The sequence below is a fragment of the Vanessa cardui genome, chromosome 25 (assembly GCF_905220365.1).
Source record: "Vanessa cardui chromosome 25, ilVanCard2.1, whole genome shotgun sequence".
NCBI classification, from domain to species: Eukaryota; Metazoa; Arthropoda; class Insecta; order Lepidoptera; family Nymphalidae; genus Vanessa; species Vanessa cardui.
This window is the reverse complement of record NC_061147.1, coordinates 8,733,028-8,749,435: the sequence shown is the minus strand read 5'-3', so window position 1 is coordinate 8,749,435 and position 16,408 is coordinate 8,733,028. Positions and strand designations below refer to the sequence as shown.

The 16,408-nt window shown below is 30.5% G+C and overlaps 4 protein-coding genes across 20 annotated transcripts in view; 3 read left to right on the top strand and 1 right to left on the bottom strand.

Annotated features, from left to right (window-relative positions):
- Positions 1-329, top strand: part of LOC124540440 (muscle calcium channel subunit alpha-1-like) — a 108,040-nt gene extending 107,711 nt beyond the window's left edge. For 14 of the 17 annotated variants that reach the window (XM_047118004.1, XM_047117999.1, XM_047118003.1 and 11 more), the window contains one exon: positions 102-329. In XM_047118004.1, coding sequence (XP_046973960.1) covers positions 102-284 — 183 coding nt within the window. In that variant the 3' untranslated portion in view covers positions 285-329. The remainder of the gene's footprint in view (positions 1-101) is intronic. The other 3 variants (XR_006967144.1, XR_006967143.1, XM_047118005.1) reach the window with 2 other exon arrangements.
- A 3,421-nt stretch (positions 330-3,750) lies between these two features.
- LOC124540442 (STING ER exit protein) lies at positions 3,751-4,610 on the bottom strand. The gene has a single exon (XM_047118009.1). The coding sequence runs from the start codon at positions 4,429-4,431 to the stop codon at positions 3,784-3,786; it is 648 nt and encodes a 215-aa protein (XP_046973965.1). The 5' UTR covers positions 4,432-4,610; the 3' UTR covers positions 3,751-3,783.
- Positions 4,611-5,261: 651 nt separating this feature from the next.
- Positions 5,262-11,369, top strand: LOC124540466 (mitochondrial import receptor subunit TOM40 homolog 1-like). The gene is made up of 8 exons (XM_047118064.1): positions 5,262-5,501; positions 6,615-6,682; positions 7,055-7,246; positions 7,659-7,790; positions 8,370-8,481; positions 9,241-9,317; positions 9,628-9,724; positions 10,060-11,369. The coding sequence occupies exons 1-8, from the start codon at positions 5,372-5,374 to the stop codon at positions 10,197-10,199; spliced, it is 948 nt and encodes a 315-aa protein (XP_046974020.1). The 5' UTR covers positions 5,262-5,371; the 3' UTR covers positions 10,200-11,369.
- A 2,201-nt stretch (positions 11,370-13,570) lies between these two features.
- On the top strand, positions 13,571-15,239 carry LOC124540491 (carbonyl reductase [NADPH] 3-like). The gene is made up of 2 exons (XM_047118106.1): positions 13,571-14,367; positions 14,768-15,239. The coding sequence occupies exons 1-2, from the start codon at positions 13,734-13,736 to the stop codon at positions 14,962-14,964; spliced, it is 831 nt and encodes a 276-aa protein (XP_046974062.1). The 5' UTR covers positions 13,571-13,733; the 3' UTR covers positions 14,965-15,239.
- The last annotated feature ends 1,169 nt before the right edge of the window (positions 15,240-16,408 follow it).

Sequence of the window (16,408 nt, the reverse complement as noted above, 5' to 3'; positions counted from 1 at the left end):
ATGCTTCATTCAAATCAGAACAATATATTATGGTGAAATCAACTTTAAATCGATAGTAGAATACATATGCGATGTGAAGAAAGGGTATAATGAATTTATAGGGTAACTTTTGGGGTGTTGTAGGGCGAGATCCTAGCCCGTCAGTACCATCCCTACCACCAGCCAGCCATGCCGCCGCCGACCAAGCGGTTATAGCACCAACACAAAATGGCGTCAAGAATGGCGTCGACAAATGTCATCCTCAGCATAGACGAAAACGAAAACGCAAGCCGGTGCTTGTTTAGACAATTGAAAAACATACCTTGCGTTGTTAATTTTACACTTTAAAACAAAAAAAAAATATGCTCAATTGTTTCTCATATACCTTCGTATCATAGACCTTAGCCTTTTTGGCAATTTAAGTAGATACTTGAACAGAAGGATCAATACTAGGTACTACAGTAAATACTGAATTTCTTGAATTGTGACTAACACAGTTAAAAGTGAGATTTGTAGTTCAGTAGGTATTTTATAGTAATAGATAATAAGAGCCTGGTGTAATATTAGTCTAAGATTATTGGGTATTACTCTTTTTACCGTGATCATTATAATTATAGCTTACGGCTTAACTAAAATATTCGCTGGATTTAATAGTTGGTACTGACACTGAGGACTATTTTGAACAAAATTAATAATGTTCAGAAAATTTTGAATGAGTATTAAAACAAATTACGAAAAAAACAGTTTCAACGAGAGATAAAATATAAAAATCGTTTTTTTTTTATTATAACCAAAAAAATAAAATTTATCCTTTAAGTACTGACGTGGGTGTCTCACAGACGGTGAAAAAACAAATATGAGCCTTATTTCGGCGCTTTTAAAGTTACCTCGAGCCTTTCCCTGTAGCTTCGGGATCGAACGCAACGATTATCTATGAGTCGAGCGAAGTCAGAATATTGTCGAAATTCCTGCGAATTTTAAGAACCCATTTCGGTTTTTTAAATAACCGTCTGATAGACGTCACGTCAGCATTTATGATCTGACTAAACCACCTCACTACTTAAAGGTTAATTGTGAATCTGTGAAATATAATCGATGTGTAAAGTAAAACGATACTACAAGAACTTATTTCAGATATATATACAGATTTGAAGATTTCGCTATACATTAGTCAAGTATTCTGCAAATTCAGATTATAAAACAATATCCAGACGGAGCTTGCGCAACAGTATAGTAAAGCAACAAAATCGAAACCACATGCAAATTCCTGGTACAATAACAAAAAGTCATACCGTTTCGCACTACCGGGAATTATTACCAAAATAATTTATATACTGGATTATATTATTATCTATTATATTATTATTTTAGTTTGTGTGACAGATACACTTGACACACGCCAAACGTCATACTACTTCACAACCATGCGTGTACTTAATGCCATCTGTTGGCCATTATTTTTAACGACGATCTAGATATAAATGATTGTATGCTTTCTCTTGTTTTATAATCTGAGTTTGCCAAGCGATTGTTTTTAGCTATATCGCAGCTATTTCGTTATTCAATTATTCGATTAAATACTAAACCAGTTCAAACAATACAAGGCAGCCCACGAAACGAATCGCTATTCAAAATCAACAGAATTATATAGTAAAACGGCTAGTTGAAAAAATATTATTAAAGTTTGTTCGAGCTTTAAGTTTATTTTAAAATGTATCAAATTGTGTGCAACCATGGCACGAAACAAGTATTAATAAATGTAATTTATTAGTTGATAAGTAGAAAATTGAATTATTTAAATTGTAGTACAGTGAAAATGGATCCTATTTTTTTCACCTTTGCCTTTCACGTGACTCTTTGAACAATTTTTTATGATATTTATTTTGCAAATGTAAATTTTACTAAAAAAAATTTCAACACAATTTATGCATTTTTACTCACGTATCTTTAATGAACCAGATTGACAATATTGCACTTAAAGACTTGACAAACTTTATAACTTAGTAATTCAATTTCGATTAAATTGTTAAAATATTATAAATCAATCCCAAATTAACGGGAGTTCAAATTAATTTTAAATTATTCGGTAAGTTTTATATTGTAAAAAGAACATTATAAGCCGTGAAGATCAGTTTAAAACAAATAATATAATCGAACTAAAATAAAGGATCATCAACTTTCATACTCAAAGGAATTGAAATACTTTAAACACACATTTTTTACCGCACGTAATACATTGTATGAACCGTATTTCGTAAAAGACAGTAGAGAAATAAATAATGTTTATTATTTATCATATACATTATAATATAAGATAGCATTTATAACGAAAAGATTTTTCAATGAGGTTACGATACGAAGTATGTTCTTTCAAAAACACTGAACATATTTGAATTACAAGTAAGTTAAAAAATTAAAAACCAAAAATCTAAATTATTTATTGAAAAAAAAAATAACTTTCAAAACTTTTTCAATCTTCTCAGTAACTCAGTGAGATTTAAAAAAAAGAGAAAGGAAAGTTTTGTACAGCAATTCATATATTAGAAATAAGAATTTCCCTAGTAAGTGCCCTTTACTCTCGATGTATATGTAGAATAGTATCTGTGAAACCTTATCCATTCAACCATAAACCACATTCCTCTAGGATTAAGAAATTAAAACAAAGTATGTAAAACTGAATAAAGTAACTCAAAGTTTTACTCAACTTTTTTAATCTGTGGTAAAGATTTTTAATAATATTATTAAGATCCCACAACTATGTGGAGACTTAAAGTTTTCATTATTCTCTTGTGCAAAAAAGTAAAATGTTGTCTATAAATTATTTCTTACTGTCTTCTCTTGACTGTTTTCTGTAACTAATTTTCAAACTAATACATCACCTTATTACAAATTAATGCAAGGAAAAAAATTATAAAAAAATATTACTCCAAAAAATCATACATAAAAATTACATAAGTAAAATCAAACTTATGTTTATTTTAAAAGTGCCAATATTATTTTATCTTGATTTATATGAAATTGTATGTACTTGTTTCAAATGCACAATATTTGGAGATATTTTTTTTGTATCTCCTATTCAATTTATAAATGCCTGTCTGTCTTCTATAATGTTATTGACTCTATGTTATTCTTGTTAAAATCATGAAATTTTAAATATGTGTTGATTATCTGTTCCTACTAAAGTTTTTTTTTTATTTATATAGTTATATTTATGCTTTATAAACAACAATTTTATAAAAAAAAATTGTCTTCATTACAATGTTTGGATAAAAATGTAAATAATGTACAAATTATGAAATCTGTATTGAAATTTTGGTCTTTTTAAGTATGTTTTTTATATTCTAGCTTTGTGGCTAGTTATAATGGAATTTTGATTGTACATAATTATGTAAATAAAAAAAATTGTAATTAAATATATTTAAACCATCATTAATTGAAATTAAAACATTATTAATTATCTATATTTATTGTTTAAAAAACATTGTAAAATTGTTTTCATATAATTAAACCTGAAAAAGTAAAATGTTGTTTCTTTTTATTTCTATAAAGTCCTAAGTATTTTACGTGATGAGATTCAATAATTAAATGAGCACATACATTTTAAAACATTACTGGATGTAATTTACTCATAAGTGTGTATCCTATTCTGGAGATCAATGATAAACATTTTAAAAACTGAAATATGAACAATACTTTATTATACATTCACAAAAGTTCCTTCACAATTACTTCAACAAGTTGAAATTGCGAAAAAAAAGAATACAAAACATATGAACATAACTGTTTATTAAATAATAAATACATTTACTTATCAATTAATGTTCCTCTTACTCTTTTCTCGGCAACATTCTGTGACGGTGTTTCCGCTTGTCGTTTGTTCATTCCCTTCCTTTCCAACTGTTTCTCAATAATCCTTGCATTATTTGCATAGCTGTCCGCCACTTCTCTGGCCTCTATCTCATCTTCCTCCTCGTCTATAGTCGAGACAGTGACCGAACTAAACTTACCCATATTTTTCGTATGTTTAGTAACCATAATTTTCTTAGGCTGCGAAAATGCAACTTGCTTGGATATGTCAGTCAGAGATCCTTCAGCAGACTGTACTAAGGCGCCGTTCATGATAAAAACGACGTTGCTAGTTTGATCATGCTTATAAAATAAAGGTATTCCGCATTTCCTACACTTCGATCTGTACTGTCTTTCAATGCCTTTTTCGCGTTTTAAGTACACTGTTTCATCGGGATCTGATGTGATTTTGTGTGCATGCTTGGATCCATCGATAACTCTCGCGCCGTCTGTTGGTCTTAGAGGTAACCTGTCTATTGTGCAGTCCAATATAAGGGACATTTGGCCACAAATGCAGTAATAAATATGTAGAGGTTTTGTTTCATTGTATTCTTCTTGATCTTTTGTATCAGAACACACTATACTTCTCGAAACTACTTTCGGCATTTTAGTATGGTTATTGTTATTTATAAAACTGTGAAATTCATAAGTTAAATTCAATAAACTATTTGGTTTGTCGAAACAGTTCAATTAAATTCTATATACTAATCTGTATTCAATTATTAATTGCCCACTTGATTTGTTTTCGTCTAGTTTTTTTTTGACAATAATAATGTCAATGTCAAACTTGCAGTATTGCTAGTTTTTATTTACTTTTTTATATTGTGTCTTAAATCTTTAACTTTCAAAAGACAATGCAACCAGTATTTTCTTTAAAATAAAGTCGAATATTAATCAAATTAATTCATATGTAAAAAAATTATATTTAACAATTACTAAACCCTAAACTTTAGTCATATGCCTATGACATCCTACATGTTTTACGTTTTTAAATAAGAACCTACCCATCTTTCAATTTCATCTTTTTAGCTTGCACGTTACTTGAAGTAAGCCGTATACTTTCGAACATTCTATTACTGATCAGCCTTATAAATGGCACATAGCCAGACCTGGCAATATACAGAAGGAATTCAAATTATTAGGACATAATAATTAATATTATTACTTAAAATTTCGTTATAGTAATTCTTACTAAAAATAATATTTATTTTTCCAACAAAACAAGTTTATTTTCGTGTCATCCGTGGTAAAAGAAAGCATTATTGGCTATAATTTCAAGATAATAAATTTAATGTCTTGGTTTTAATTCTTAGGTTAAGTCATTCTTAAAGTTTAAATTTTAAAATGAAAATAACATTCTTAATATAATAACTTAATGCTAGGTAGTAGCCATAGCGTATTAAAAAAATAATATATTGTCTATGACCAGTATCATATTCTGTCAACTTCACACTGATTGTCTTTTATTCTGCCGATTTGTGTTTCAGTGCACATGTCCATCGATTTTCGTGGAAATTAGGAAAAGTAAAGTAAAATCCCTCCTAAAATGGGCGCTATAGCAAGTAGATATCGTGTATCGAACTCAGGACTCACTAGCGTCGATGTGCAAAATATAGAAAATGCCAACAAACGCGAAAATCCAGGAACGTTGGATGAATTGCACAAAAAGACCAAAGGTAAGACTTACAGAGGTCTAAGGACATCATATAAGTGTATAAAACGTGTGATATTATGCTTATATACTTCTCGTAAAGTGTTTTTCATTTCGATCCATTCAGAAATTAGGAAAAAACTTTATATAGGCTATCGACTAAAAGTGTGGTTACCTTGTGATGTAATATGTAGATCTTGTTGTATATTAACGACAATATTATTTTACGATTGTAACACTGTGACCTAAAACATAAATCTGTCAAATAAACTATTTCATAGTAGATGAACGCACTGATTTAGTTGTTTGAGTTTTAAAACTGATTGTAGGCTTAAGGCAGGCATGGTTATATTTGTAGCTAGATAAGATAATATTAACATGTTCTACATTTGATGATTCTCTCTATTCACACATCCTATACAGTATAGACAACACATTTAAGTTTTAAGCCCTAAAATAATGTAACAAATTATTTATTTATTAAACTAAATAAGAATCTCCAACATAAATACTACAGCTTAAAAATAAAATCATGCTTAAAATACTATTATAAAAATGTTTAAATGTTGTGGTCATGTTTTCATAACATGAATTAATCAATTGGAAAACCATACAAATATATTTAAAAAAAATAACTAATAAATACTTTCAGATCTTAAAAAAAAATTGTAGTATATATTCCAATGAAAGTTACATGACCTTATGATTGTAGTAAAGTAATTAAAATTAAAAGCAAACTCTCGCTTTATAGAAATTATTTACTAAAATTAAAAACTAACTTTTTTTTCTATCTTCAGAATTTGAGACACTTATTTTTTTTGTCACTACTTTGGTCACTGATTTTATACTTTTGTAAAGGAATAAAAAAAAAAGACATAGTAATAATTGCTCATCACATTAAGATTCAAAGCTCAAATAAACAGTAACTTTTATATACCCTATTTTTTATATTGCTGTTTTTTTTATTTTATGGCAGTAAAATGGTTAAGAATAAAAATAAACTTATGTTACCTTTGACTACTAATTATACATTTGAAGATGAAGCACACATATTGCTTTTTACATGGTATTTAAACCCTTTTTGTTATATAGCTTAAGTAAATATATATATAATTTTTGTTTAAATTGTTGTTTACAGATGTGATGCCAGTCAACTTTGAGGGAGGCAAGCTCATGGTGAACAAAGGAATATCTAATCATTTTCAGGTAGATACAAAATTCATTCTTTTTATATTTCAGTGCATAAATAGGACCAAAGGTTTTATTAATTTTACGAGACATAGGGGATGATATACTTCATTTCCAAGTGGAATATGTCTGAAATTATGCTAGGATCTCACACATTACTTAGAAACATATGATCAAACACTCACCAGATACTTTAAACGAAACCATTACTTTGGGTATAGGAATGAAATTCATTTTATTTATGAAGTAAAAAATGTTTTTTCTTTTATTATATAAGGAATGTAGTTAGTTATGCCATCACACTAGACACACAGTGGTAAAGCAGTAAACTTTATCTCATGGAACAATTAATATATATGCATATAAGGATTTATTATAATTTCCTTACAGATGTCCCATACTTTGACAATGAGCTCAATGCAGAATGGCTACAAGTTGGGTGCAACGTACATTGGAACAAAGCAGATCTCTCCCACCGAAGCATTTCCTGTTGTCCTGGGTGATGTAGATCCCGCAGGAAACGTCAACTTCAATCTTATACACCAGCTAACACCTGAAATAAGATTAAAAGGAGCGGCTCAGGTATGAACTCTTTTTCACTCGCTCAGAAATTGCTGAGACTCCTCCAATGAAACTTACTCAAAGTTTTCTTTAGAAAATGTTTTGTTTATACCACATTTTTGTTTATTCACCTTTTTTATTTATACACCAACAACCTTGGATACTGAGATATTATCTCACAAACTTTTTTATCTCGATCTATTTATCAGAATTATTTCAGTGTTTATAACGAAAACTACCATCAAATGTAAACTCTTTCAATGGAACGAACAAGTGCTTCCTACATGTGTAGTTTCAGTTTCTGCTTACTACATAGCAGCTTAGCTATGTGAAACAAACTGTAGATATTGTACCAAAACACTGCCTTTTTTGAAATATATTATTTTTGTATCCTTCTAAGTAAAAAATTTAAAATCATTTTGTTGAACTTCAGGTCCAGGAATGCAAACTAACAGCCACACAGGGTACATTGGAATACAAAGGTTCCGATTATACCTTGGCCCTCGCAGCTGGAAAGCCAGACTGCAGTGAAAAGTCCTCAGTGTTTGTAGGACATTACCTTCAGGTAAATATGTTTTTATTGTATATTGTCGACTGCCTCATTGATATAAATTATCTTCTCACCACTCATTCTGGTCAAAGAAATGTTGACCTCCATTGGGAAGTTCAAGAGTGTACATTTCTTTCTTACCAGTGCACAATTAGCTTTGTAAAGCTTTGTCGATACTAATTCAGGCTTAAACCACTGAACCCATTGATGAGATTTGCAATGGAAAGAGAGACCTGGTATAGTAAATTGGCTACTTTTTATAAATCTCCCCTCCAGGGGCTTAAATTGGGGTTAAAGGTGTGTATCAAATCAAATCAAAATATACTTTATTCAAGTGGGCTTTTCCAAGCACTTTTGAATCGTCATATAACAATTAAGTGAAGCTACCACCGGTTCGGAAAGTAAATTCTACCGAGAAGAACCGGCAAGAAACTCAGTAGTTACTCTTTTTCAACATTTAAAAAAATATATTATACTATAGGTAACGTATTATAAATTTCGTCATTGTGTCTTTTAGCTAGTTACATAGTGTAGTAACATGTGCCAAGTTATATCAAAATTAATTAATTTAAAATATTCTGTCTTATATTCCAGTCGGTAACTCGTCGGCTGGCGCTGGGTGCAGAGCTCGTGTATCAGTCCAGTTCGCGTATCGCGGGCGGCGAGATAGCTATTGCCTCAGCGGCGGCAAGATACACCATGGACGGTACTGTCACATTTTTTATTTTGTTTATTTTATATGAACAGTATTTATCATCTTGATCAATAAATACTTGGCACTTCAATCATTCATTTCTACACTATACATATACACTTATCTTTATTAACATTTTAAATGATTAGTAACTTTTATGAAGCAAGCTTGAACATCTAGAAAGACATAGGATACCTTTTTATATAAAATACCCAACGATCGAGCCCTTTACGCGAGCTAGTCGCCGGCGATAACTAGTTAAAAAATAAATATTTATATAATGTTGTCTTAAATTTTCGTGATTGCAAATTGAAACTAGTTATAACAGATTTGAATCGCGTATATTAAGTTCGTGGTCAAGCTGTAAAGTGCTCGAAGCGTCGGGATGTTAAAAATAATTAATATACGCGATTCAAATCCGTTATAACTAGTTTTATTTAAATATTTATAAATTGTGATTGTGATTGTCACAATAGCCCTGTAATAGCCTTCAATTATAATGACTCTTCAACTCTGCGACTATAAATCATAATTGTAAGTCAAAAGTTTAATTGTGATGCTGGCTGTAAGTAAAAATATAGATACATAAAACTATTAGCAACTAATGAAAAAATAATAATACTCCAAATCTATATATGTTTGTGGATATCTCGAAGATCCTAAGATTAGTTAGTCTGACAAACAAATGCTTGATGTTCAGGTATATAAAAAAGGAATTTATGACTACATAAAGCTGTTTTTTTTTTAATGTCATTTATTTTCCTACTTTAGATTCTGAATTATCAGCAACATTGGGAGCGGCCAGCTTCCACGTTTGCTACTTCAAGCAAGCCAGTGAACAGTTACAGGTGACTTATATCAGACTATTGTAATATGGGATATGTTTCATTGCATAGGCTCAGATTATAAATATATTGGATATGTTTCATCCACCGAGCAATGTAAGAATATGACTAAAAATGAATTGTGTTCATTTGATCAAGTAAATACATCAAGCAAGTCAATAGATTATAACTAGCTTGACAATGTTAAACATCTATAAAGCAATTGAACCAAAACATAGTGTCCAATATAAGGCCATTTACTTGTCTTTCTTCCCAAAATATTTATTTGAAATATTAATTTAATGAAATTAAAATAATTTTAAAACTGTTTCAGGTCGTAGCTGAAATAGACACGTCATTCAGAGGAATGGAATCAGTCGGTACAGTCGGTTACCAAGTCACCATACCAAAAGCTGAGCTGGTCTTCAGAGGTATGAATAAACAACTTATTATTTATTATAGTCACTTTATCAAAATATTTCATAAATACTTAATAATATAAATATATAACATCTTGTATCCCACTCGCTTACGATCTTGCCTTCTATTTAAGAATGTTTAGAGACTATTCCATCTTGTTGCTTTATTGTGGTAATATAAATGTGTTAGAATTTCATGTTTCCTCCTCATGTTTATCTTTAACACCAAATAGTGTAAACACAATAAGATCACGTGAAACTAAGTGATCATGTTTAACAGTCAGACTAATCACTAATTTATAATTTACATGTTTAATTTGATGGTAATGTGATAATTTGTATTCCAGGTATGGTAGATTCCAACTGGAATATAGGAGCGGTATTAGAAAAGAAACTGCAGCCGTTGCCATTTACGTTTGCACTGTCCGGTATGGCGAACCAGGCAAAACAGCAATTCAAGTTTGGTTGTGGACTTATCATCGGTTAACATGTAATAATTTGTGAATGTGATGTGTTCTGTGTTTAGTGATGCAGTGGTACCTCAAGATTTTCAAATGTTACGTAAGTAACCGCTATCAATGTTAAACAGACATTATGACAATATCGCACCGTTGGTTTAAACTTCTCCTGAAATATAGTATATTATTGTATAAAGGCAGGCAGTCTATGAACCAGATAAATACAGATATATACTGAAAGATGAGGATAATGTTAGAAGTTGTAACAGATCCATTACGGTGTCAACGACAGCTCTTGAAGATATATTTAAAAAAATTACATGCTAAGGTGGCTCATTTGACCCCATCACATATCTATATAGGAATTCATTAACCCATCAAAGTTAAATTCAAAATGCGAAGATGGGGTTGATGTATAATTTATATTATAGACACAGGAGCTTGCTTCGAAATATATGATGCCATCAGAATATATTATTATGAGTCTAGCAATGAATGTTTTGAAGAAATATTTGCTATATTGTTGTATTTTAATTTTAAAACCAAATTCGACAGACCATGTTGTAATGATATAAAATTAAATACCAGAGAAAATAATTGTTGTATAAAATCCCACTTTTGTCAATAGCTTTAATTTGTATTAATTTTTGCAGCAATAAATAGGAAACATAGCGATATACTTATGGAAAATTTTCAAACAAATCTTGATACCAATTGGATTACTCGTAATATAGAAAGGACTAAAATATTTGCTTGAGCGATAAATCCATTCCGCATCACTATTTAAAATTAGATAATGTTGAATGAGAATGTATAGATGACTCGTGTTTTATGCAAATTGAAATTTACTTTAAAATAAATTTTGTCAGATTTTAAACACTGTAGAGGTATCATCCGATGAGTGTAGTTTGATAAAGATTGTCAGACTCTTAATCATGGTATGGAATCAGCTGTTCAAAGAGTTATACCTAATAACAGCTGATAAATATCACACAGCTGCCCAAAAATCTCCAATCCTGTCAAAACAATAACACTAAAATATAGCAAGCATGAATTAGGATTCATGCAGGTCTGATGCAACTCAAACTAAATGAAAAATAAACTGGTCTGGTTACATTTCTATATTATAATTAATGAGTATAAAAAACTACGATGGCTAGTTACTATGCCAAAGTTATGAATGAATTAATTGTATTTCTTTATGTAAAGCTGCAACTTCACAAACTTGTGTGTTGTCAACATGCATTGGTGACAAATGTTTCTGTACTCTATCTGTCTCTAGTTGTTAAACATATTTGTTCCAATGTTTGCGCAATGTTGGCTTTCTGAAGAATCAATGAAATTTCTAATCATTTGAAATGAAACTCACAATAAGCTTGACTTAAACATTTTGAAATATGTACTTTACTAAACTAACCTGTTAACTTTTAACATAACCAACCGAATTGAATATCACAAATTGATATTTATGTTAATTCTGGAATTGTTTGTATTATTTTATATATATTTTATATTAATGATAAACGGCTATTGCTTTGCACCAGAACAGCATTTATGGTGGGACACTCTAGGGACATTTTAAGTAATTCTTCGCTTTTAATTAAATGACACTAAAATAGTTTAATTATTACAGTTGTTTTGTCAAAATTTATGAAGTATTTTATAATAATATAAATGTAGTGATTAGTTCACATGTTATATAAATAATTTTCAATTATGTACTTTAGAGGTCATAATGGAAATGTCTTCTAGAAATTTCTTCAAAGAGATCATTATCCTATGTACAGAATTTTTTCTATTTATTTTATTGTTACAATATTTTTTGTCTTTTATGATACATAAAAACTGCACTTACTCTGTATACAAAATTGCATTATATTTTTAAAAAATATATACATAATATGTCAGGATATACAATAGCTGTATGTCTGTATGTACAAATTGAAGGATAATTACTCATTGGAAGATATTTCTTAGCCCTATATAGGTAATCATTGTTTCAGCTAACACTAGACATCCCTAGAGTGATCACACGATGACGTTGACGCCCTCGACAAAGCATTAAAATATGAATAGAAATATGTAGTATGAGTGTGTAGATATATGGTGGACTGTATATAAAAAGCCTGTTGTTAAACTGTTTATTTTAATAGAATTATGTTAATAAATCAAATGGTGTTTTATTTTCGTTCAATATTGTTTCTCAATAGTTGGAGTGCATCAGAATGACTACTAAGTGTCAGGGTACCTTTAAAGTAATGCCTACACTTAGTACCGTGTTATTAATCTTAAGTGTTAGTTTAAATATTTGGGGTATTCTATTATACCTGGTAGTAGCTTCACGTAATTGTAAAATAACGATTCAAAAGTACTTGTAAAAGCATACTTGAATAAAGTTTATTTTGATTTTTGATATAGATAGTAAAATGGACAGTCATTCTGACGTCACGATAACACTACTTATTATTTTCCCATAAGGGCTCTGTATTGTGCAATCGTTCTTACACAATAATTTGTTAAATAACTAAAAATATGTTTTTTTTGCTAGATGTAACGGCAAAGGCTAAATACTTTTTCAGCCAAAAAAAAAACAATTTTTTTTTTATATAACGTTATAACGATTTTTCATTACAAAATATGAAGCAATTTTGCTTACCACTGTATGTATGCTAAGATGTTTATAATGATATTAGGATTTTGATGCTGCATTTTTTATATAGTGATTCATAAGAAAGATTTTTTTATACATATAGTACATGTGCAATATAGTAGAGAAACACTAATAATTTAATAAGTTTCTAATGCGATGTACATAAATATATTTTTTGCGCTTACATTGCAAACGCTTAAGCCTTCGTAATAGATCAAATACTACAGTATGGTACACCTTTAAAAGATTCTACAAAAAAGTCCGCGATGGTTTGTGTCTATCTCTTAGGGAATAACCCACAAATACATTTTTTTACTTTTTAAGTTACAATAGCTTATTTCCGAAGCGATTTTAAACACTATAGAGTAGAATTTAAATGAATATTTTCGAAGTCATTATAGATTAAAAATGCATGGAAATGGTGGCTTGTATTGTCTACAGACCGAAAAACTGAACAGGTACGCTTACCGCTGTCAGATAACCCTTCGTATGGAGATTTGCAGTATGTAATTTAAATGAATATTCTCGAAAATATTTAAAATGCAGACATAGCGGTGTGTATTGTCTAATGACAAAAAGCTATGAACTTTGTATATAATAACAATCTGTAATATATTTTGGTAGTAGTATTTCAGCCGGCGCGGGCTGCAATGAGCGTACAAGATTTTTGTTATTCTTTTATCTTACATTAAAAATGCTTTTCACGTTTCCTCATGTGAAATGTAAGTGGGGCTTACATGTAAACTACAAATAATACAATAATAATAGCGTTCTGTATTGGTACGTTGGTGGTAAGATAATTCATATCCATATATCTTATCATTTGGTTATCGCTGAATTTATCATTTTCATAGCACTCATACTATAGATATAAAGGAAGAAACTAGTGTAAGCATTTAATATAATAACAAAAATGAGTCCTAAAATTGCTGTCGTTACCGGAGCGAACAAAGGGATCGGTTTTGCGATAGTTCGAGGTCTCTGCAAACGTTTCGACGGCGTAGTTTATTTGACGTCGCGAGATGAGAAACGCGGCGCTGAAGCCGTCGCTGCTCTCCAGAAAGAAGGTCTAAACCCAAAGTACCATCAACTCGACGTAACAGATTCCAAAAGTGTAACAACCTTCCGTGATTACATAAAGGAAAAGTATGGCTACATAGATATTTTGGTTAACAACGCAGCGATTGCTTTTAAAAGCAACGCCCCAGATCCAGTAGCGGTGCAGGCCGAAGAAACTTTAAGAGTTAATTACTTCTCAGTTGTTTCCTCTTGTGAAATATTGTTTCCGTTACTTCGCAATGGTGCTAGAGTTGTGAATGTCTCCAGTCTTTGTGGTCATTTAAGTTTCATTCCTAGTGAAAAATTGAGACAACGATTCCAAGACCCTAATTTGACTATACCAGAGCTGTCAGACCTAATGCGTCAGTATGTAGACGCAGCTAAACAAGGCACTCATGCCTCTGAATGGGGAAATTCATCATATAATGTATCCAAGGTTGGATTAACAGCATTGACTAAGATACAACAAAGATTACTTAATGATAAAGGTGCGTATTAGTTATTTAATCATTACTATTATATGTAGATAATGTATACCTAGACTACCTAATTGTAGTACCTTGTGTACTCCGGTAATCCGATTTGAAACCAATATTTTAAATAGGGGTGGGCTAAGTGTACGCACGTAACGTTTATGAAACACGCACATGTAATCATGACTTAATGCAGATGCACCAGCAGGTTACTGCTACTTGTAGGGTGTAAGGGATACAAATAAGCCGGGCGTTTGAGGGCTTTCACAGAGGTGAAAAAAAGATTTTTAAAAATCTTTTTTTCTCGTCATAATGGCCACTGCGTGCATCTCATCTCATCACACAGACATTGCGTTCATGATGAATAAAAAGGAAAACTATCATGAAACTCATATATTTATTTTAATATTTTCAGACATTAAAGTGAATGCTGTACATCCCGGCTACGTGGACACTGATATGACATCTCACTCAGGTCCATTAACTATAGACGAGGGTGCGCAGGCACCCTTGTTTTTAGCTTTGGACGCTGACGACTCAGTCAGAGGCGAATACGTTTGGTGTGACAAACGGATCGTCAGCTGGTCGGGACCAAAACCAGGAGATATTTAACAAGCTGAATAATTACGATAAACAAATGAACTTTTTTATTATACTTAATTCGTTAACTATTGTGAACAATGGTTATAGAAGTTCTATAGGTGTATAGTATATACACAATATACACAAATTAGATGTAGCATCGGAAAATGCAATAAAACCGATTACTGCCGATTTACTCAACCAATAAAGCTAACCTTAAGCTAAGCTCCTATCGCGCCATTCGACGCTATTCATCGCTATAAATTCTCGCGTCAAATTGACGAATATATTACGTCATATGATATTAAAAGTTATTACATTTGTGTAAAGATCATATTTACATAAGAAATAAATATTGATAATTTGGGATAGCGTACTCAATCCGGATGTGATCGGTTTTACGAATTGTGCCGATGCTACATCTAAGTTGTGTCGTACTATAGTTATGTTACGAAGGTACGCAACTCTAACCGCCGATATTTTAAAGTAAAATCGATAATAAATAAATAACTAGATTATATTTAACAAATAACTAATAAGAATATTTTTGCTCCTTTTATTGATATATCAGTTACGTCAATAATTTAACGTTAAGGGACGCGACTTCGTTTTGTATTCGTTTTGATCGACGTACAAAACTGTTTCATATTTTTGTCATCTAGATACACGTGTATGTATTTGTTAACATAATATAATTTTTATAAGCTTTTTCATTAAAACAGCTTGTTTTATTAACATTTCTTAGCGTACATTGGCGCTGAATTTAGTTCAATGAACCTTTTACTTGTTATAATTATATTTATATTTCAGTATCATTTAAATTATATTAAATAATATTAATTATTAAATGTATAATAGCTTAACAAGTGCTTAAAAGGTATTTATTGCAGATTTCAGAAATTTCATCCAACGATTAGTGTTTCATATTTATTTAATTTCAAAATCTAAGTCACAATTACTAATTTCAAAATATTAGATATGAAATAACAAAATATTAAAAAAACTGCCTTCATTCATTTGTTTTGATAAATAATAATTATATTTTAAAATCAAATAATACACAAACTATTAGGAACCAGCTTGTCACACGTAGAAATCGTTAGGGGTTATATTATTTTTTATCATGAACAGATTATACATTATTATTGAATGGTAAAGAAAATTACATTCATTTTCAAATTACGCTTTCAAACTATATGTTTTATAATCTATCTACTGTTTGCTGTTGAGATATTGGAGCAGGCCATTAAAAGAATGCTTAACAAAAGGGACTTATATCAAGTGGAAATAATTATTAGCTAAAAAAAACATGGAAAATAAATCGAACCACCTCTAACACATTAAAAACGGCTCTGGTTTGGCTCCAATAGGTATGTCTTCGGTAATTGGACAAGACTATTTCGAAAACATTTTAATCCACGGGTTATTTCCTCTGAATAGGCTATTTGACAATGCGAAAAATAAACTGTGTATT